The sequence below is a fragment of the Paralichthys olivaceus genome, chromosome 16 (genome assembly GCF_024713975.1).
Source record: "Paralichthys olivaceus isolate ysfri-2021 chromosome 16, ASM2471397v2, whole genome shotgun sequence".
Classification (NCBI taxonomy): Eukaryota; Metazoa; Chordata; class Actinopteri; order Pleuronectiformes; family Paralichthyidae; genus Paralichthys; species Paralichthys olivaceus.
This window is the reverse complement of record NC_091108.1, coordinates 18294038-18317093: the sequence shown is the minus strand read 5'-3', so window position 1 is coordinate 18317093 and position 23056 is coordinate 18294038. Positions and strand designations below refer to the sequence as shown.

General features: G+C 40.6%; 1 protein-coding gene across 3 annotated transcripts in view; it reads left to right on the top strand.

Annotated features, from left to right (window-relative positions):
- slc6a9 (solute carrier family 6 member 9) overlaps positions 1–14848 on the top strand; it is a 73624-nt gene extending 58776 nt beyond the window's left edge. For all 3 annotated transcript variants that reach the window (XM_020108063.2, XM_020108050.2, XM_020108071.2), the window contains 9 exons: positions 455–587; positions 1039–1173; positions 1274–1377; positions 3797–4034; positions 5576–5710; positions 5789–5888; positions 7243–7343; positions 8169–8339; positions 9309–14848. In XM_020108063.2, the coding sequence (XP_019963622.1) occupies positions 455–587; positions 1039–1173; positions 1274–1377; positions 3797–4034; positions 5576–5710; positions 5789–5888; positions 7243–7343; positions 8169–8339; positions 9309–9557 (1366 nt within the window). In that variant the 3' untranslated portion in view covers positions 9558–14848. The remainder of the gene's footprint in view (positions 1–454; positions 588–1038; positions 1174–1273; positions 1378–3796; positions 4035–5575; positions 5711–5788; positions 5889–7242; positions 7344–8168; positions 8340–9308) is intronic.
- The last annotated feature ends 8208 nt before the right edge of the window (positions 14849–23056 follow it).

Sequence of the window (23056 nt, the reverse complement as noted above, 5' to 3'; positions counted from 1 at the left end):
GTTATGTAGGTGGCTGGTAATTATCCTCACTGGATGCATATAACGTATATAACGTTTTTCAGTGTCACTTTCCAGAAGTCACATTTTCATAGGAACACTGGCCACATACAAGCCATTGAATAAGTTTGCTCTGTGGATGTGTTTGGTCACTCCTGAAACACTTGCAGCATTTTTATTGCCCCAAGCAAAGACAAATATCAGGGGAAAAGGCAGAGTCGTTGCCAGTAATGAAAATTTCAAGGTCCGGAGGCCATCCATAAAGTATTACATGTTTCTGCTGGAGAATGAAATGTTTGCACTGCCGAGTGGAGTGAAAAGTGTAAAGCTGGACTTCTATTTTAGTGTTTGTTTCTTCAAATGTCCCTCTCGTTGAAATAGAAAACTTAAGCCTTGTTAATACAAAATATTTAAATATCCAACTCTTATTCTTCCTCTGTGTACTTCTGTCTCTCAGACACTATGTGTTGGACATCTCTGATGGTATTGGAAACTTTGGAGAGGTCCGTCTCCCCATCCTGGGCTGTCTGGCTGTGTCCTGGTTTGTCGTCTTTCTGTGTCTCATCAGGGGTGTTAAATCCTCTGGAAAGGTCAGTGTCTCTCTCTCACACACACACACACACACACACACACACACACACACATACTCTCCATGTGGGGACAACCAAGCCCTTTACCCAACATTTTTCTCCTGACTCAATGCCTCACCTGAACCCCAAGCTCGGAGCCTATCGGCTACTGTCTGCCAACGAATGAGCCTCTTGGGGCATCGGCCAATATTTTGGGGCTTCTGATGTACAGTAGATACCGAATGTGTTCGCTGTTGACATTTTACAGTCTGATTTGTTTCTTTTGTCACACAAGTTGAATGTTTGTCCACACAAAACACAAACAGTGATAATTTTTTTAGGAGTTTTAGGTCCGGACAACAATTTAGCTAATCTCTATTAAAAGCTATCTACATAAATCAAAAAGTTTTTTGATTCAATTGATTGACTTCACAACCTTGTCTTGGGGCTGTGTGTTTGTGTGCGTATCCAGGTGGTGTACTTCACAGCCACATTCCCCTATTTGGTTTTGACCATCCTGTTCATCCGTGGCATCACCCTGGATGGAGCCATCAACGGCATCAAGTACTACTTGACTCCACAGTGGCACAAGGTCCTTGATGCAAAGGTATCGATCACACAGACGGACGGATCAATCAACTGGAAGTAGAAACTGATCTTTCTCCTTCTCTGCATTGCTTTTGACTGTGTGTGGGTTTGTTTTACAGGTGTGGGGAGATGCTGCCTCACAGATCTTCTACTCTCTGGGCTGTGCCTGGGGTGGGCTCATTACCATGGCATCTTACAACAAGTTCCACAACAACTGCTTCAGGTTGGTACACACTAATTGCACTGCATCTTTGGAAATGTCTATTTGCTTTCTTGCAGAGTCAGATGAGAAGATAGATATCAGTCTCGTGTTTTTATGGTAAAGATAGACGAATGTGACAGCCAGCTTAGCTTACGAGTTCCATAAAGAGTGGAAACAGCTAGCCTGCCTTTGTTTGAAGGTTAACAAATCAGCTTATCAGCACCTCTAACGCTTATTGAGTGACATGATATACCTGGATAAATTCTTACAAATACCAAATGTTGAATGGCATTTTGAGATTTCTGCAGTGTCATCCTCAATCTAAAACTCATCATTAAAACTATTTGAATTTGAGCTGGTCCGATTTACTGTGCCAGTGTCTGTTTGGCTGCTGTCGCCTGTGTGAACATGACTGAGCTCACTTTTCATCAGGCTCTGTTGAGAAGCAGTGTCTCGGCAACAGACCGGCATCTTATTATTTCCACTAATCAGAGAGACTAGATGGGGCTAGTGAGGAGGCGTTCGAGGTGAGGAGAGGTGAGTTGAGGAGGAGGAAAAGGGATACAATTAAAAAATATAGAGAATCGACTTGTGAAAAGACAAGCAGAGAGAGAGACGTTGTTGTAAGGTGTGTTGGCTGTTTGGCCTCCCCACTAATGAGTCACGAGAGTGATGGAGAAAGTGACAGGAGAAGGATAAAATACTCAGGAGCCAACTTCAAGGCTACAGGTCTGAAAGAGAAGAGGCAGGGAGGGAGAAGGTGCGATAAGCTGGGACAGGAGGAGGGACAGAGATAATATATTTTTGGATGTGTGTAAAGAGGCGGGTCGCGCTTCGCCTGAACGCCAAGGGAACAGACAGGAAGCCAAGGAGAAGGTTAAGACAGTGTAAAGGAGGCAAGGGAGGAGATAAGGAGAAGGGGAGTTGTCATTTACTCTCCTGAGCTCGTCCACACATATGCTGACAGAGTGAAGGGGGTGTTGGGGGATGGAGGAGTGGGAGGTGGGTCGAAGATATAATTTGTTCCTCTGCCAGGAGCAAGGGGTTTTTGCTATCTGCGCACACAGCTGCACAGCGGCCTAATCAGCTCGCTGGGCTCCACAGCTCCGTCCCCGCGGAGTCGCTCTCTGCACTCCTGCAACACCACCAGTTGGTGCATATGCAGAAGTGCACGTCAGGGGTCAGGAGACAGGGCAGGAGAGTGAGGAGGGGGACTGACTGCAAAGTTATCAGAGTCATCCTCCGTGATCAAGTCTGATGGGAAATATGAGGAGACGAAACAAATTTAGCCTCATGGTTCCCCTGTTAGATGGGAACAAAGTCCAAGAGAGGGTCAGAGACAGAGTAAAGATGAGATGAGCTCTAAACACATGCTCCAGCTGAAACAAGTGCTGCCCAGAACAAGGACGACACATTTAAAATAATCAAAAATGTTGGTTGATACAGAAAAAAGGCAGCATCACTTTTGATAATAAAAAAGCTTTTTGTTCCATTTTCTCTGCTTTCTAGACAGAAATCACAGCAATTCTGTGGCACTTCACCGACCTTGGTCAACTTTTAAAGGAATATTTTGAGGATTTACACGATGCTTTGGTTGTCATTTACACAGAAATGAAAAATAGATTTTCAAGACACTTGTAGGAGGGAGCTGCTCTTGGATTTTCTTCTTTTCTGCTGCTGTTTTATGAATCAGTCACCTGACTACTTCATATATTTAATTTTCCTCATAAATAATTATTTCCCATACACACACTGTCCATATATGCATGCTCAGTGTTTGCAAATCATCACAAGAAGAAGCTTTAGGATGATGGATTCCCCAAGGGGGAGAGAGGATCGTCCACTAAGCAGAGGGTCGATGGTTTGATCCCTGGCTCCTCCAGTCTGCCTTCTGAAGTGTCCTTGGGCAAGACACTGATCCCCAAAGTGCCCTTGAATGATGTGCTGACAGTGGTCCTAGGTGAACAAGTACTCCATATAGCAGCACTGTATGAATGCAACTTGTACTGTCAAGAACTTTGAGTGGTTGATAACAGACCATTGACCTCATGGTAACTCAGAGTCGTATCACTGTGTGAGTGATTGGGTAAATGGCAAAACTACTGTAAAGTGTGCTTTACACTGTTTTTGTGCTGAAAACTAAATCTGATTCTGAAGAACAATTTAAAATTAACACAAGACATTTTGTATGATGATACAAAATATATACATTTTACTTTTTTCCTTGACATTTTGACTTTATTCTCGAAATAAGAAATGGAAAAACATCTGTTTCTCATGTCTGGCCCTAATACTCTTCCATAAAGTTGCCCTAATCTTACGGCTCCTGTGGCAGCAGCTGTGTAGCTGGATACAGTGGTTATTATAAATGTATCCCACTGTGTTTGGAAGCCGTATAATTAACATTAACCATGTTTCTTTGTCTCTTCGCCACACACAGAGACAGCATCATCATCAGTATAACCAACTGTGCCACCAGTGTGTACGCCGGCTTTGTCATTTTCTCCATCCTGGGCTTCATGGCGCACCACCTGAACGTCCCCGTGTCCGAGGTGGCTGACCACGGCCCAGGCTTGGCCTTTGTGGCCTACCCAGAAGCCCTCACTCTGCTTCCCATCTCACCGCTCTGGTCGCTGCTCTTCTTCTTCATGCTCATCCTCCTGGGACTGGGGACTCAGGTGAGGCAGAGAAACTGGGCACCACGTGGGTCTGTGCTCACACCCAAATCTAAACTATGATTATACTGATGTGTCAGCACTTACAAGAGGATTATTGATATTACAAATCATGTGTAATATCACGAGTGTGTTCTGCTCATGTTGGTCATTCAGAATCTGCTGAATATCATCATGTCAGCATCATAATAATAATAATGATAATACACTTTATTCCTATAGCGCCTTTCAAAACAAGAGTTACAAAGTGCTTCACAAAATAAAAGTGCGAAGTTTGCAAATCATAGAAAGGCCATACCATATGAAGCAATGCAATGAGATAGACAGGAACAAGAATAAAACAATTAAACAATTAAAACAATAAAATGAGAATATTAATAATCTATAAAAATGCTACTCTATACAGGTGAGTTTTAACTGTTTTTTTATTATGATTATTTATATGATTGTGGGACTTTTAACATCATCTGATCCTCTGACCTCAGGGGTCTCAGAGCAGAGTAAAGGGTTATAAGTTCTGAGAAATACAGTGGAGCCAGACCATGTTAATGATTTAAAAGTGATCAATAGAATATTAAACTGAAACCTGTAGCGGATGGGGAGCTAGTGTTGTTTGACTCGGACTTATGTGAAGCATCCCTATGTCGAGTGCGTGTCTAAGAAGCAACTGCTGCTTCATTCAGGCAGATCAATAATGAATTGCAGTAATCAAGGCAGGAGGAAATGACGGTGGGGATGAGTTGTGCTGCTATGTTTTGTGGGAGGATTAGTTTGATGTTTGCATTCATCTCAAAACACGACTGTGAGTGTGTTCGAATGCTTATTAACTTATCTCCTTTAGCTTAGAAACATTGGACCATCCTTTATGAAGGGAATGGAGAAAATACTGCCAGTATCATTTTTCTCCAAGTATATCCCTCACATTATTATACTATTTCAACACTTCAGTTTGTTTTACTTTCATTTCAATTAAATCTGTTTTGTTGTTTTTCCTGTGAGTAACTGATAATTCAATGTTTTTGTCTGAACTGAAAACATCAGAGAACAGCTTACAGCACAGAGCGTCTCACATTGGATGCAATCTTTTGTTATACATTTTTTTTTTTTTTTTCTGGAGTCGATTTTTCTCTGCACCTTCCTCCTGTCCTATCTTGACCCTGTGACATATTCCATTAGGATCAAGGAACAGTTAAATTATTTGGACTTTCCGAATGCACCCTATGTCTCAGCGTGCCTTCATAGGGCTGCAAGCACGGCTGTAGACTCGTCATATTTGCTCTTGATTATGCTACTAAAGTTTCTTTTTTTTATTTTACAAAGTGCATATCCTCAGATGAAACGTGCGGGATATTAACTTTGTTCAGATTAAAATGCCAGACTTGAATGATGTTAGCAGCGTCAGCTCTGTAATGAGTTTGTAAAAGTTGATGTCACAGAAAACAAAATATTCTTTTATAATTGTGGTTCCTCTGTTCTGATCATGTAGGGAGGGATTTTGTGCTCTCTCAAGTTAAACCATAAGTTCTTCACCCCTGTGCTCTCAGTTCTGTCTGCTGGAGACCCTGGTGACGGCCATCGTTGATGAGATCGGCACAGACTGGATCATCAGAAACAAGACTGTGGTCACGCTGTCAGTGGCCGTAGTTGGATTCTTACTGGGAGTGCCGCTAACGACACAGGTACGTCCCACTCACACTGAATCAAGCTCATTTTCATTTCATGGAGATGCACTTCTGACTCGTATTGTCTGTGTGCAGGCAGGAATCTACTGGCTGTTACTGATGGACAACTACGCTGCCAGTTTCTCTCTGGTCATCATCTCCTGCATCATGTGTATCTGCATCATGTATATTTATGGTAAGGAGGAAAAAGACTGAGTATAGGGTTTTGTTGTGTGCAGGGGCAGATCCAGGGGTGGATCCAGGGGGGCACTGGCCCAATCTGAAATCTGATTGGCCCTGAATTTCCCCTGTCTGAAAAAAAACTTCTCACTTACTAACAATAAATGACTATTTCGCCCCTCTATGTTAATTGTGGCCCCTCTATTGTAAAAATCCTAGATCTGCCTCTGGCTTCGTGTTTTTTCAAAAACGTACTAGCATTCTTTTTAAAAACATATGAGGCTCAGTAATTTTTGAATTCTCTTATCTCTGTGGATAGGGGTTCATACCTTGACATGATGACTCTGTAAAGAAATAGTATGAGCTTTCAGAACATCAGCTGTAAATGTCATTGTGTCTGAGTTGAGCAAGAATGAAATTCTCCGACACCACGTCAGTACATGAATTCTACAAATTATTCATTGAAGCTGCCTTGTTAACTCACCATTATACACCCACGTTCATTGTGCCACAGGCAGATGTGCTGTTTCTGCACCAGTGGCAGACTGAAGAGGCCTAAGGACATGTATTCAGTATGCAAGATTAGACAGGAACCCTTTTTCTTCCTTTACATCTCCTTTTCCATTTCTACCTAGAATTTACCGACTGATATCATGAGCTACTTTTATCTTGGAAACATCTTATATTTATTTAAAGTTATTTTAAACTTTCTTATAATCTTCTTTATTTTAACTTTTCACAAGTCTGACCTACAAATGTTTGTAGGTCAGACTTCTATAGTTCAATTTTGTGAGCTATAGAAGTCATAGATCAAGCTGCTCACTGTGACTGCAGCTGATGAGCCATTATGTAGATTCGAAATTAATGTGTGAGATAGTAAAGCACTGAGGCTGAGGGGATGTCAATGTAGAATTATTGGATTTTGTGCAATTCCATCCATCAACATTTTTTTTTATCAAGCCTGTGTGGGGCCCCTGAGCTGCAGCAAATTAATTGTTAATTAAGAATTAGAACACACTGTGTCCACATTCAATACATTTGACTCTGATTTTCATTGGTTGTAGTGTACTTTTGATTAAATAAATAATAAATACTGAATAATTAGGTATAGATATGTGGGGGGATAAAAGTTCCAGATATTCTCAATTCAATTATATATTAATGATTGCTTTAAAATCACAGAGACATGATGTATATGAGTCCAAATAAAACTGAGGGTATTTTTAATGGAACAGTTCAGCCCATGCACACACTTTCCCTACTCATTCCTTCGATCACATGCTGTGTATGTATTGAATATCATTATTAAAGTGTGAAATCAGCACTTAAATGATTTAGGTGGATGAATTTGTTTTTGCTTTTCTCCGCAGGTCACAGGAACTATTTCAGAGATGTTGAGATGATGCTGGGTTTTCCTCCTCCTCTCTTCTTCAAAGTCTGCTGGAGATTCATCTCCCCTCTCATCATCTCTGTATGTCAACACACACACACACACACACAAACACACAGCAAACACACTCGTCATTGAACCTGTGATCAACATTGTTTCAGTCAGATAAAGATTTAGTGTGCCCTTGAAATAGATTGGGACGTCGTTGCAGGACGGACACCACGCACTGGTTTTAAAGGAGTGCGAGGTTCTCAACTTTAGCTGAGTTGCTGACACATTGTTCAGAACATGACCTATATTTCAGCTGCCATCACCACTAATCTGTTTGGCTGCTGTTTGGCCTTGTTTCCAATATAAACCTCTAAAAGCAAATCTTTCTGACTGGGCAATGGACACATGCAGCCGCTATCAATGGTATTTCCCAAGCAGGCGCATTAGTCCACTAAGCTGCTGGGCAAACCAAGAAATTCATTGTTGTGGATTACTGGTCGGACTTCAGGCACTTTTGTTCTCTCTTTCATTTCACCACACAGATTAATGCCCTGCTCTCCAGGGCCTCTGCTAGAACTGTGACCAAACTGCTGGCTACACTCAGGATTTATAATTATATTTATCTGCTACTTGTAAATAAAGCAAATATGTAATGTGTTGCTGGCTGCTGATGTTTGACCTGTGGAGACTAAAGTTTCCTGTGAAAACATCATGAGTTATAAAGAAACTTTTTACTTTAAGAGGAGCAACAACATTCAGTTTTTACACAAACTTTAAATAGGATGGGGCCACATAATGAAGTATTGCTAGCTTTATTGATATTTGTATGCATTTACATTTGCCAAGAACTTTTTACATATGACCATGAGAAATATGTATAACATGTGTTTTTCATCACCGTCTTTGCTCTTGTAGTTCATCCTGATCTTCACAGTGATTCAGTACAAACCCATCACCTACAATGACTACGTCTACCCCGGCTGGTCCCTGGCTATTGGCTTCTCCATGGCTCTGTCCTCAGTGATTTGCATACCTGTGTATGCCCTCTACAAGATCTCCAGGTCCCCAGGAGCCACCTTCAGAGAGGTACAGCCCCCCTACAGCTCAATGTCCATTCAGAGAGAGCGGAGGAGGTCCTCACTTTGATTAACATATCCATGATCACATGGTATGGAGCACAAATAGAAAAATGGCAAACAGCATGGCTGAACAAATGTTACTTTGACTTTGGCAGACACTTTTTTCTATTATTAAAAATGCTTACAATCTTGAATTCAAACTAAATATGATCATCTCATCTTCCAGACGGTTGTCATCCCAAAGGTTACAGATCCTCTGGTTTCTATCCAGCTCTTTATATCTTATGATCACCTTCAGGATTCTGGTGTTGTTCACTATCTAAAGAAACCTCAGTCAAACGCCTCTTTTCTAGCTGGTTTACCCACATTAAAAAAAAAATGTTTATAGCCCTACTTACTAATTTTGGTGTATCAAGGATTCTTGTTACTTCCACCAAGGTTTTAAATTTTGTTTGTCTCTTACAAAAAAAATAATCCTGAACCAACTTGGAGGGGGGAGGGGGAGTTAAGGGCCAGGGAAGAACCCTTTAACTTGAATGAGTGGATCTGGGAAAACATTTTTTAAAACTTTCTTAAATATTGCATTCTTTGACATTTTCCCAGGGAATAATTCATGTTTATGAAAATCTGACATATTTATGGAACAGATATCTATGAGTGTGTAAAATTTAGTGCGCCCTGATTGAATTAAGGTGACTATCGGGCCTTGGAGAGAAGATATGTGTGAAATTCTAGTTGTTGACATCATCAAGATTAAAGGTCCTGTTGACACTTGATTTCGCTGAAATGTCAATTAATGAACACTGTGTTGTTGGAGCTGGTGTTTGATATGTTGAACACTGTACTTCTAGTCCTGAGTTGATTTGATTCATCTTTCCATCTGAATATTATCATCTCATCTAAATGACTCTCTGAAGTGTCTCTTCATATTGAAGCTGCTCAGAATGACGTCTTCCTCTTTGTCTCTCCGTCTCAGCGGTTGAAGTTCGCGTGCCGAGCACATCCAAAGTGGGGCCCCGCCCTGCAGGAGCACCGGACAGGCTGCTACGCCCCCATGGCCTCTGAAGACACCGTGGAGTCCCGTCCCCTCAAGGAGAAGGAAGAGCTGAAGGAGGAGCTGAAGGAGATGGAGAAGGAGGAGGAGAGGAGAGATGACATCAGTCTCACCATTCAGGGGAGCAATGGCTCCACCAACACGCACAACAACCCCAACCCCAGCGCATAGACGGCACCCCCCCCCCCTCAACTCTGTCTGCGCCCCATCCATCTCCTAATTCTCTTCCTCCCTTTTTCCTTCCTTCTCCTCCATCCTCACCCCACTTTCCCACAGTCCTCTGTGGGGGAGATCCCATTCGCTGGAGACCTTTACATATTGTAAGGGCTTATTATTTCTATCCTAACCTCTTCTATATCTATCTGTGTGTCGTCTCTAGATAAGCGAATAATAAAAAACGAAAGGAAGAAAAAATTGGGTCATCATCCAAAAGATTAGTGTGTGAACGTGTGAGTTTAGAATTTGCGCGTGTGCATGTGTCGTTTGTGTGCGTGCCTGTCTGTGTGTGTTAATTTGTCCGACATAATTTAATAATGCAGTTTGTTTCTCCTTTCAGTTTTTGTAAAACTTGTGTATGTCACCTGCATATGCAGTTAGAGGTACAGTAGATTGTGAAGCTGCATGTGTTTGTCGTGTGCATGCAGCCACATAGAGACACACACTGTCCTTTATTCAGTTAGCCGGGTCTGTTTTTGGGGATCGTGACGTTCGAGCGACAATGATTTGACGGCCGGAGACCTTGTCGTGGTGCTGTAACGTAGCGGAGGAGGGTGAACTGTGCCTGCACTGGCCATTTATAGTGTGATGATGCTGAGGGATGGAAGCAGTCTCAACTTCATGGCCAGAAAAAGAGGCGGAAACACTCGTTCACACACTCTCGCACTATTGTACAATTTATAGCACACAGTGACCTCAGCCATAGTTGATCTCTGCTTGAGACTAAGCCTGTTGGGTTTTTTTTTTATGCTGCTTCATTTTTTTAAATAAGTTCTGCAGAGCACAAATGTTTTAACACCCGAGATGGCGACTGACACATAGGGCTGTTAGTCTGTGGAAAATTCCTCCATTTTTAACTTTATCTTTTCACTAAAGCTGCTTAAAGGTTGAGAACTCAGAGAAACGTCAGTGAACTTTAACTGTATTTTGACTCTCTGCCTCCACATTCACACACACACACACACACACACACACACACACACACAGACACGGAGCATATTTGTTCCCAGTTTTGACAGAAGGGATCCCATGGCCGTTTCTCAGGGTCCACGCGAAGTTAAACTTAGTGGTTTGTTGTTGCTCCTCACCTTTGGAAACCTTGTCTCCACTAAGGTGGCCTGTTAAGACACCTCGCTGTCGAGAAAAAAAAAAAAACACACGCACATACACAAAACAGGTGGATGCAACTCTTAATCTAGAAGTGCCATCTCATCTTAAGTCTTCCAGGCATTCCTTTTTTGGATGAAATGCATCTTGGGATGTGGCCTGTGACGGAGGAACTCGGGCTGGAAGAGGTAGCCGGTGAGAGGAATCATAGGTGTGTTGGAGTGTGTGTCTCCCGTGGGTCGTAGCAATCTGCCCCCATTCAGGCATGTTACCAAAAACATTACCTACATGTTACCTGAGTCCACTCACATGTTTTTGGTAACATTTGTATCCCAGAGACTGATCTGGTGTCAGCCTCTTACCGTCAGTGGAACCTTTAATGTATTTTACAGACACTTGTTTTTAAAAGCTCTGAGCCAAGCTGTGCTGTGACTAACGGAGGAAGCAGTGAGACGCAGCTTGTTTCCAGAAGAACGTAGAATAAAGATCATCAATGAATTATTGTAGTTTGAAATGTAGCTCATGTAGTATTGTTCTCTCAGTAGAATTCTCCTTTTTACCTCTCATTATTGTAAAGTAATTTAGTACATAATTATAAAGACAGCATATGTTTATTTTGTACAAAAAAAGAAAAACTACAGAATCATAATTAACCATGTTTACCATTCTTCATCTGTGAATTGATATGTGGTGTTTTTTGTTGGAGAGGGAGGGGATGATCGGATAGAGAGGGGGTCTCTTGAGCACGCAGAGCATCCAGGACAATGTTATGGTGTTGGGATGACAGAGGTTTATGTTGTTATAAAGATGGATTAAATCTCATCTCGACAGCTGCTTGGTGATTTCTATCTGGTGCCACATGTTTCATCCTCAGAAGTTCTGTTGGACACCAGCTCAGGTGGTAGTGAGGTGCTGTTCGCTGGACAAGCAGGGGTTGTGGTTTTTTGGAATGCATCAGTATTTCAAATGCAGCATATTTATAAGTAGAGAGACCTAAAAGATGAGTTTTTGACCAGTTTATGCTTGTTTGCATTCTTCCCGAGTGTTAGATGAGGAGATCAATACCACTCTCATAGCTGGAGCCAGAAGCCGGTTAGCTTAGCTTAGCGTGAAGACTGGAAACAGGGGCAGAGGACCTCTGACGCTCAATGAACAGGATCTGTCTTGGTTGTGTCCAATATCCCCCACTCATTTACTACCGCCCCACTGAGAATGAAGAGGACTTTAAAGAGTGCATATCGGCAACAGTTTAAAAAAAGCCTTTTGGACATTACTCTGCACATTTTCCCTGTGCTGGTAATTGCCTCATTATTATGATGTGCAATAAAAACACTAATACAGCAGATGGAAAATCCTATGAAACATTTAAAAATATATAATGTTGATTTTTACACATTTATAATATGTAAAAATCAACATTAATACAAACCACACATGTAGTAAATAGTGAGTGATTTTGGACACAGTGCATGAAAAAGAAAACCCAGCTGGTTGCCAGGCAACTGGTCCCAGCAAAGGCATAAAATGGCAATTTTGATAATTGTGTCTGAGAGTACTAGAGAACAAACCTGCACAGATGAAGACGTCGATGTTAAGCACATAAACACAAAGCGTGACGAACACAGTGGGCATTCTGAAACAAGCACAAATCTCTACCAGGTTTTTATCAGGCCTTTGTTCAGGAAGGTTTCTCAGTTTATGGCTGATCCAATAGACGGAGAACCGTAGCTGTGATCTGTGTAGTTCTTCATCTGTTTTAACTGTCTGGTTCTGACTCGTCCCATAGTTATTCACACCACACTTGACGTATGTTGTAATAGGTTTTGATTTTTCATTAAAAATACAGTGAAACCAGGTGCTTTATTAAAGGTAGGGTTGGTAATTTGTTTCTGAAACGTTTTATCATATTTGTTGAAATCCTCTCCATGTCCTGATAGCCGTCAACAAAAAAAATAAAAGTTGTCTGGGAAAAAAAACTGCCTGCCTTGTGTACCCCTCACAAACCAGAGAGGCTAGGGAGACATACACTGCTGAAGCGGTGACGATAGTTAGTGAAGTTTCCAGTAGTTGTCAGTCATTGCAAGTTCCTGTGTTTTAGGGGTGCAGCATTGACGAGAGTGCTGTTGGAAGGGGGTGTGTTGCATATAGCTTTTCCAGGATTACCAACCCTGTCTTTAAGACGATAATAATTACCACCATCCTCTAATCTTAATAAGTTGTGTTGCTTCTTCTGAAAACTGCATCGTAACTTCAAAGTTACTCTTGGAAGCTGGAAAAAGGTGAACATGGACTCATCATCCTCAGTTGGGACAGCCTGTAGCTCAGACCGTTTCCTGTTTGTGATTGCCTGTTTCGTGTGGTCATGTATTAAGTGAGGCTTAGCCGCCATGTTAACCATCTCTATATATCCCGACCCTCTCCATCTCTGCTGGCCCCCGCATCTCTCCCTGCCTTTGTACAGTAATGTAAAAAAAGCAACATATAATTGGACTGTGTGTTTGTGTGCGTGTTTTATCTTTACTTTTGTTTTCGGGGATGGATACGTTTGTTTTGGGGGGGCGGGTGGGCACTGTTTCATTTTTTTTCGCTTTTGATTTGTCATTTTTCTCGTAGCGTGTCGTAGACGATGTCAGGTGTATCGTGAACTCTGTGTGTAGTGGATTAGCTCTTACTGCTGAGCCTGCGCGTAGAGCAGGCGTGTAGTGTCACTATTGATGTCAGTGTACCTCTAATCTATCAGAACTAGCCATGTCCTACTCTGCTAATCTACAGTCTATCTTTTAAGAGAGAAAAACATTTTGTACTAAAAGAAGAGAAAGAAACTACATATTTTATCTTTGGATTTTAATCATTGTTTACCCATATTTGATGACACTACTTTTTTTTTTTGTTTCTGAAGTTGTATTCGTAGAAAAAAAAATATTAAGATGAAGCCAGCTGATACTAAAAGCATTGCCAAACAAAAAGCTTTGGATCGAAACTTGAACTACAGAAGAATGGTTTGTTTTTACTGTGAGCTCTGGTGTAGTCGGCGGCTGCAGCTACATAGCGATGCTTCTTTTCTTTTCTTTTTTTTCAACAACACTGTTCCATGTACTCAAATGAAATATTTTACACAGTGCAGTGCCACCAGTCGCACAATGCTGCTTACCTTTTCATAGCCTGTGGCCCTTAAAATGAACAGTTTGGCTTTTTTTCTGTGTAGATGTTAGAACATGTTAGAAAATGCACAAAATCAAAACACCAAAATTACTCTGCAACCAAGACTGAATCAGTATCAGGACCCATGAAGTCACACTGTCACTCTAGTGCAGCTCTGCTGCATAATAACAGAGTATGATATTGTTTTATGTTGACGTTTTAACAAGTTATATGTATCAGACGAGGGTCGTGTTGCTATTTTAAATAGAAAATTAAAGATTTATTGGTAAAGTGAACCACTGATTATTGTGTCAAGCTACCAAAACAATAATGCTTGACCCATTTGGCCCGTCTAAAGAAAGACAACCGAGAACACACATGAAGAAGGGTCCGGTTAAAACCCGACCCATCCGCTCACCATCACTGAACAACATAACCTACATGAAAGTCTGGACCACTTTTTGCACACAAATTCACAGCTCATCTTCTCCACTGCACTGGAAACACAAGAAAACAAAACTGTGATTTTACCTTGTTTCTATTACAGAATGTTACCTCTTGAAGTTCTTACTACTGCTCATATAATCATAAGCACTTTAAAGAAATATTTTCTTTTTTTAAGCAACAAGAAGAAATATATATAATTAGAAGAATTTATTCACATTTTCATTCTGGGGAAAAAAACAGGTATGATAAATGTCTTTTTTCAGTGGTGTGGGTGAAAGAAGCGAGTCCAAGTGTCAGTGGACAGACATGCTGTGTTGTTGCTATGCCAATGTAAATCGTTTTCCTGGGAGGAGAGGAGAAAGAAAAGCACAAGTGAGAAAAAGAGAACACAACTCTTCTGGTACCTTCTATCATATCTATCTGTCTATCTATCTAACCATGTCTGTTCTTCCTGTAGGGCCAAAATCCATTGAAATGTCTTAGTCCTGTCAGCTGTATATCGTAAAACTGTTGAATTACAAAATGGTAAATAAAATCTATTTTAAAGATCAGTCTGCTGCAGCGTCCTTGTGTTGTGGGATAATTGTTTTATACCTTTTAGCTTTAGACTTTATCTCACCTTGATATGATGAAATTGTCAGTGTTCACAGTGTTATTTTAGAAACGGACTTTACAAAAGTGTTTTCATCATAACACATTGAAAACTGCCATTTTCATAGTAACCTGTTAATTTTAGAGTATGACAATTCTTCCTGATTGGACAGTTTCTGGCTCTGTCAAATCATTTTTCTTTTTTTTTGTGATTTTGGGATTCAGGGGATAAAAGTGAAACTTTATAACTTTTGATGGAAGAAAAAACACAATCCTCTTCTTGCATATTAGAAACGGAATTTATTCACAAAGTAAATATTCCTTGTTTACTGCTTGTGGTTGTGTTCACTCGCCCTAAGAAAGGTCATCTAATTATTGTGTCCGTACACAACTCATACAGGGGAGTCTTGGGAAATGAAGTGAAATGGTTGTATTAACCTGTAATTTCCTCCTGTGGCCTCGGGCTTCCACTGTTCATCAACAGTTGAAAGTTTTATTTTAAAGTGAAGAATTCTCTGGAAAGGAAAATATCCAAGGTTCTTCAAGTGAAATAAAAAGCCTTTTATTATATCACGTTTTTAAAACACACATCCAGGCTGAAAGTCTTCAGTCAGGGTGTTGATACATACAAGCACAGACTGACAGGCTGGGAAAGACTGACATCCCCAGATTATACTTTCTATAAATGTATGCAGTTTTGTGTACAGCCTCTAACAGCCAGCTTGGTTCACCATTAGTTTAGTGTAAGTGATATACTCTGTAGGTCTGTGGGGTAAATAGAAACACTGCAGAGGTGAAGGTCCACCCTCACTCTGCAGAGCAGCAGCAGTTTTGTTTACCCCCACAAGGTGGTGGTAGAGAGAGAGTTAATTTAAACAAAAAGCAAAAAACATTTTTTACAGTAAAAATAATGTGCAAAATGAAATGTGAAAAAAAGACATTAGATTTGTATAACTAATCCTAAATAATAATTAAACCTGATTTAATTATCTGTTTCTACAACAGATGAAACAGTAAATACTTAATCACATTGTTCTTTTTTTTTTTAAACCACAAACACAATCTTTTAAACAATAGATTTTTTTAACTGCTGAGAAAAGGAGTCCAAAATGCAAAACAGTGGCAGATGTTTGAAGTAATTTGTATCATTATTACTATTATCACAATGGAAACACGTTTCAGTTTAATACAAAACAACCCAACACCACATATAACTAAATGAGATCAATCCAGCCTTGTGACCACGCCTCCTCTTCACTGCCCTGGCTGCATGAGGAGATTCAGATGAAATCTGTGAGCACTGATGGAATGATCACATTAGCATGTGGAGTCAGCAGAGGGCAGCATGGCTGTAAATATACTCACAAATATACCACTCTAGGACACACTATGTTCTCAGTGGAGAAAGGTTGATATTGTAGCTGTTTCCCAATTTCCGTCAATAGTTAGAGGCTTGTAAATACAAACACAGTCCACTTCTCCTATTGCACCTCGCAATCCAAAAGTGTTGGAGGACCTAAATAACCTATATGCTCTATCACCAAAGTCCTATGTGACATTTGTCTTGTTGGACATTTTTGAAAAGGAAAATTAAACTCCTGCCCCAGATGTCTCACTTTTGATTAAGTTGTTCAATCCACTGCATTAGATTTCTGTGCTGACTATCACACGCATGATTGTGCCCAGCAGGTTTCTTGTGATGTTAGAATGATCAGGGGAAGGAATCAGAAGAGTTCAGCACGACTGTGGAAATAAACACCACCGGTCTATTTCCACAGACACATCTTCTCCAGCCAAGCCGTTTATTACCAGGCCATAACATCCATCACCGGTGCCACCAGGTTACAGGATGAAGCTCCATAATGAAAACAGTCGATGGCTTGTTAAGTGTTAATCCAACGTACACAACACTTCTCGTTCTCGTTAGTGTGTTGGAGTTACATAAGTCAGCTCTGCTTCATCACTCATCAGCTGAAACAGTCCTGTTTGGGCGAGAATGAGGGATTAGGAATCACTTTTTCAGACAGTAACACACAGATGATATTTGTGGAGCTGTAACTGTGGTTTATAATCCTTGTATTCTTCCCATATTTTCCTGTGCATGGTGCAGTGGTGCAGCCGGTGGATCGGGGGGGGGCTGAAGGACATTTCCTAGACTGTAGTCACCCTTCTTTTTTTCTTTTTTTGGGGCAGAAAGCAATTTTCCTGCTTGTGGGACCACTGTTGCATTTTGTTTGAAAGGTGACTCCGCTTCTGGGACGCTGCCCTTTCTCCTCACCTCAAATGAAATACAGCCACCACTCAGGGTCACAGTCAGGAGGCTGTTGGTCCTCCACTATATCACATGACATAACAGCAGCATCACACAGGGACTATACACTTTCGATAGTGGGGCCAGTGAGAGAGTGAGCGTGATAGAGCCTATTATCTATGGATAATTAATGTGTATTACTGTTCAAATCATCCAAACTAATTGTACAAATGACCCATGATCAAAACATTAGATTCAATTAAAAAAAGCAAATAACCCATAATTACAATACATTACATGAATCATAAAATATAATCACTCAGAAATGACACAAAGCCACAGCCACATAAGATAAAGTGGAATAATTACACATGATGACTTCAGTTGTATTTAAAGGTGAGATAATTACTGGAAGAAAAGTTAAAGTTATTTGAAGTTGTTACCTTAGGCTCTGGAAACATGGAATGGACATTTTGAGCAATGCTAGTGGCAGAGTCGATCAGTCCGTTGATCCTCAGGTCCAACCTGAATATGTCATTTTTGTACAGATATCCACGTTGCCCAGAGGAGGAATCCTGATGACTTTGGTAATCCCCTGACTTTCTGCTGACATTTTTCTGCCTCCCACTACCTTCAACTGAGCAAATATAAGAACTGTAACTCACTAAACTACAACGATAAACATGCTAAACTTGATAACTGCTAAACTTGACAGAGTTGTGAGAAGAGAGGCCAGTTGATTATCTGCCGATTTACAAAATTATGTTAATGCTACTGATTGCATCTACGCCTCTGGCCAATTCATCTAGTTTGTGCTTTCTGACAATTATTAAATCTGTCATTATGTCTGTGGTTAGAGTCCTGAAAACTCTGCACATCCCAAACTGCTGCCCCATAGCATCTCTGTCAAGACTGTCCTTCCCTGCATTGTCAAAACTCTTTTTATTCTCAGTTTGTGAAGTGGGCCTGAAAGCCCAAACTGTGATAACTCAAGTGATTTCACAGGATGCTTTTTCTCAGACTTGACGAACGACATCATAGAGCTTATCCACCAGTTTATCAATCTCCATGACTTGTGGAGGGGAACGTAACTGAGTTACAATATAGATATAGATTTCCCCTTTTTAATGTGATGTACTTTATAACAGAACCCAACCCAAATACATAATCGGTAAAAACAATGTAAAGTGAAGTTATGACGCCTCTTTGACTGATTCACTGACATAATGTGAATATTAGTGTCATCTATCATCACTACCTGTACCATTCTTCCCATTTTACAGGCAGATTTGAACCTTGTTGGATCATTATGCAGATTTGGCTTTGTTGCCTTAGCTAAACTGAAAGCCTGTCACTCACCTGGTAATTGCTCTGCCACTCTGCTATTCTCTCCAGATTTAGAAAAGATAGCAGAACATGTCAGCGGTTAAATTGGAGGAAAATGGCCTCTGGAGCCGGCTAACAACACAGGCTTTATTAAATTAACCTGGCGCTGCCTTTGTCAGGGTTTTCACAACAAGTCCATCACCATAAAAATTAGTACACTAATTCCTGTTTCCTGAGGGGTGACTTTGCATTTCCTCTATAAATTAATGAACAGTGTTTTTGTCAGCTCGTAATGTTTCCTGAGAACATTGAGGGGAACTATGTTTCTGTTGGCGCTGTGGTAGCCTATGATTTCCAGAGATGCCAAGATACCAGTGTGTTGATGTCAGAACAGGATGAGATCAACCTTTTAAAGTTTTTGATCATAAAATTGTGTTTCACTTGATAGTCAATATGTCAATTCTTTAGTAAATATAAATAATATGACCTCTCTACTCTGATGATAACACTTTAATGTATTCATCATAATTTATATCCATCACATCACAAATTCAACAACAAAGCTTAAGGTATATTCTACTGCTGAGCGGACTCCTGAGCCAAATCTCCCACAATCTCACAGTCCCTCCAACATAACAAATACTAAAATACTGTGTCTTCACCTTCCACAAAACATAAATCTTCTTGTGTTTGGAGTTTTTGAGATTCTTTTATTCCCATATCGATTCTTACAGAGTTATATGTGTTATTATCGTATTCCTTCACAAAAAGAATGACACAATTCAAAGTATGTTTACCAGTAGTGAAAAATGCTAATGTGGCTCTCATCTTATTTGCTGTCCCTTCAAAGGAAAAACTCAATAACTTAATTTCCCACACTCATCTTTTCAAATTGTGTTTGAAGATAAGAGGATAAGAACTTACCCTCAGAGAGCTGTTAGATAAAAATTCATCCCACGGGCTACATTTGACAAATGAACATCAGTGCTTGAGTAGACTGCAGTTAAAGAGAATGATGGCATGCATTACCATGGCGATGGTCCATTTGTAGGGACAGAGGTGTTGCTCGGACCCTCCCGGTCAGTCACTCTCTTTACCCTTCAGGTTGCCCGGCTGTAGTGCTGTCATGCCCACATTGACTGATTTGGATGAGTGGATGCTGAGAATTTGTCTTGACTGCAGAAGGTTGGGGAAACAGACCGTTCATCACCTTAATGGAAGAGTATTGATTGTGGTGCAGGAGCGCTGTACTCGCCTGCAATAGTAATGGACTTCCTGAGAAATCACTGATGAAAAGACATCAGGGGATGTCCAGGAAGAGGGAGACACCTCCGCTCGGATTGTTAGCACCTTGATATGTGCTCGCTGTGTGTGTGTGTGTGTGTGTGTGTGTGTGTGTGTGTGTGTGTGTGCTCTTTGGCTCCACTAATTTGCAGATAGAAAAATAAAGCACAAACACAGTATCAAAGGATCAGTTCAACCCTTCATAAAAAAATGTGTTTTACTCCCGTGTCATTTCTAGCTTTGGTGATTTCGTCAAGTTTGTGATAGTAAACAAACTGTTTCTATAAAGCTTTCCCAGATCGAACCACTGACCGGCTGCATAGTGGACGACTCGCTCTCCCACCAGAGCCACAGTTACTGGTAAATCTTCCATATAATTTATTCATTTAATATAGCTAATAAAGCAGGAAGGGTGTAAAAGTAAGTGTGGTTTTCAAGGTCGGTGAAGTTTGTCTCCCACTTAACTCTAGCAACAGATTTTGCATGTGAAGATTTTGTATCCTTGAATCCTTCTGGTTTGACCAATAACACAGGAGTAAACAGTCCATGTGGAAGGCGGAACATATTGACTGAAATACATGCAGCAGTTATATAGATGTTAAAATAAATAAGCCAACATGTGGTCTGGACCTAAAACACGTGTAAAAAGTATCACTGTTTGTGTTTAGTGTGGAGAAACATTTAATAACAGAAATGACTGTGAACAATGCACGGTGAAATGAAGACAGAGTCTTAGCTTGGATATCTGCTGTATACACCTGAAGTCCCAAAATGTTGGCCATTGCCCCCAGAGGCTAATTCTTCATCATAGCTGCAATTTTTCCCTTTTTTATGATATTTTCCACCTGAACCAAGTAGGTTTTAGTTGCCCAACCATATTCATCCTCTTCCCCTTCACCACACCTTTTAGTTTCCTCCAATCCTAAATGTACCATGGCATGATGGCTGTGCTGGCAGTGTGAAGTAGCTGCAATCCACTTTTTGATGATAACAATGTGTGAGGAGAGAGAAAAGTGAGAATTATTCCGTAAATCTACAGCCCCGCTCACCTTCACTGAACTTTACGGAGAGTTTCCGCTCATTGTTTATCCGTCTAGCCTGGAACACTACTGTTCTGGTTCACTCTCACTGCTCTTAAAGGCTCTTTTCAGCTTCAGCAGGCAGGCAATTGTAATGAGTGGAGGAGACAGTTAGCGGCTGGCTGGCTGGTGAGAATACAGTGGAGTATTTAGTGGCAAAAAAAGACAGATATTTCTCCCAGGTGCTGGTAGAGACTAAAAATAGAGAGTCAGTTTAAAAGGTGATGATGTGTCAATGTAAAGCTTTCAAGCTGTTTCTGCTGTCTGCAGTGGCTGTGAAGAAAAATCCATTATCACCTTTTACTGTAGTTGCAAAGGATATAGAAAGTAAGACGTAAAATATTTTCACAAAAATAAGAATTTGAAAGAAATGTGTTCCTGAATATGAATGTTCCAGTGTTGATTATCTGTAGGTTAATTACAAACACAGTATGTACAGTCTATAAACAAGAATGTCATCTATTGTTAGTGTACAATTATTGAGCAGCATATCAAAGTTCAGCAGAGTATTTTTTTTTTTTACAGCATTGCCTGGATCCACAGCCTAATCACAGAACATGCTGTCAACACTGTTCACACTTTCTTTCATGTTCCACTGAAAAGTGTTGACAATGAGGTCAACGCATTATCTAAATCAACCAGGACGTTGTGTCTGCAAAGACATGTTGCAGCTGAATTATTTAAACATCATTTTTCACTGCTATGAGCAGCCACAAACATAACAAACACAACTGGCGCACAAAAAACCAACATCTTTGTGCTTAGATGCCAACTAAATGAGGAAATATATCCTTTTATTCCTGAAATGAACCAAACCCTTTAATGTGAGAGTGTTCTTTTATAACCTGCTGTTTACTTGATGTGTACGCACGCCCTCTGAAAAATCTGCTGGGAACATGCCTCCTCCTCAGATCAGTGTTAATCCCTTTATTCCGTGATCTCACATGTCAAAATCACTGACAGCTGTCAAGGTGTAAGGGCCAAGGCAATGGATATTGTGTGTGTGTGTGTGTGTGTGTGTGTATGTGTTTGTGTGTGTGTTAGCACTAGCAGGGCCTCATACCATAAGACTCTCTTAGCCTGTATTTGACAATCCGCTCAATGATTAGTGGAACAAATATCTGCCTGTCGCATTACAACTGTTGTTTTGCTGTCCATTTGCAAAGCTTTGATGTCCTGCATGCTTTTCATGGAGGGATCATCTCATTACATGGTGTGTATGAGTGTGTGTGTGTGTGTGTGTGTGTGTTTGTGTGTGTGTGCAGGTTTTGCTTTGAATTGCTGTTATCTCCCCAAGCATCTGCCTTTGTTATTGATTCTAACCCATGTAGACCACATCACAGACAAAACTGCGATTCCCTCACCTGTTTTGTTTTTTTTCACCTCACATTTATATGGAAATAACACTCATTTATATTGCTCCGTAAAATATGTAAATGGGAATTATACTGCCCTGCTGGTAATTTGGTTTATTCTGTATCGCTCCATCTCCATCTGTGTGTCCCACTGTGAATCAAGTTGTCAAAGTTTATCTTTTCATGCCATTTTGAAAATGGCTCAAACGTGTCAGTTTAAGTAACGAGAAGACGGATGATTCAGTCACAGTTATGTTCCTCACAATGAAAAGGAGCTTTTGTTTCTCCTCTAGTTTTTCAGCAGTTTTTTCCCTAAAGAAGTAATTCAGTGCCGGGAGGATTGGCCTTCTAATAAACCTTGTGTATCTATGCAGTTCCACAAAAGGTAAGAATACAGCAGCAAAAGGCACCAGATACTAGCAGCACAGCCAGAGTCCATATCCAGCTTGTAGGAGAAGGAAGAAGTTAGTAGTCAACATCTGCTTGCTAAACCAACATTTGTAGTCACAAAGGTTTCATTGAGCATTGTTCCAGAGTGCAGAGAGCTAAAGACGAAATTAGTGACCTATCATCGGTTTCAAATAAAGTATCTGGATGTCTAACGGCAGCTAATCAGGTTGTTTTGATTTTGCCCTCCTCTAACTCTATCAGACTGCAAAGAACAATATGCAGAAGTGCATGTTGTAGTTACACAAAGACAGGCAGCTTGCAAAGGTCAACCAGGGACGTGAGAGTCATCATTTGGGGATTTTAGGCAAAAAAAGATTGAGTATATCTCGGCCCAGAAAACACGGTGGGAAACTAAACACTGCTTATCTTCTTATACTCTGGATATTGTAACAGAAAAAAACAAGTTGAAAATCTGTGAAGTTC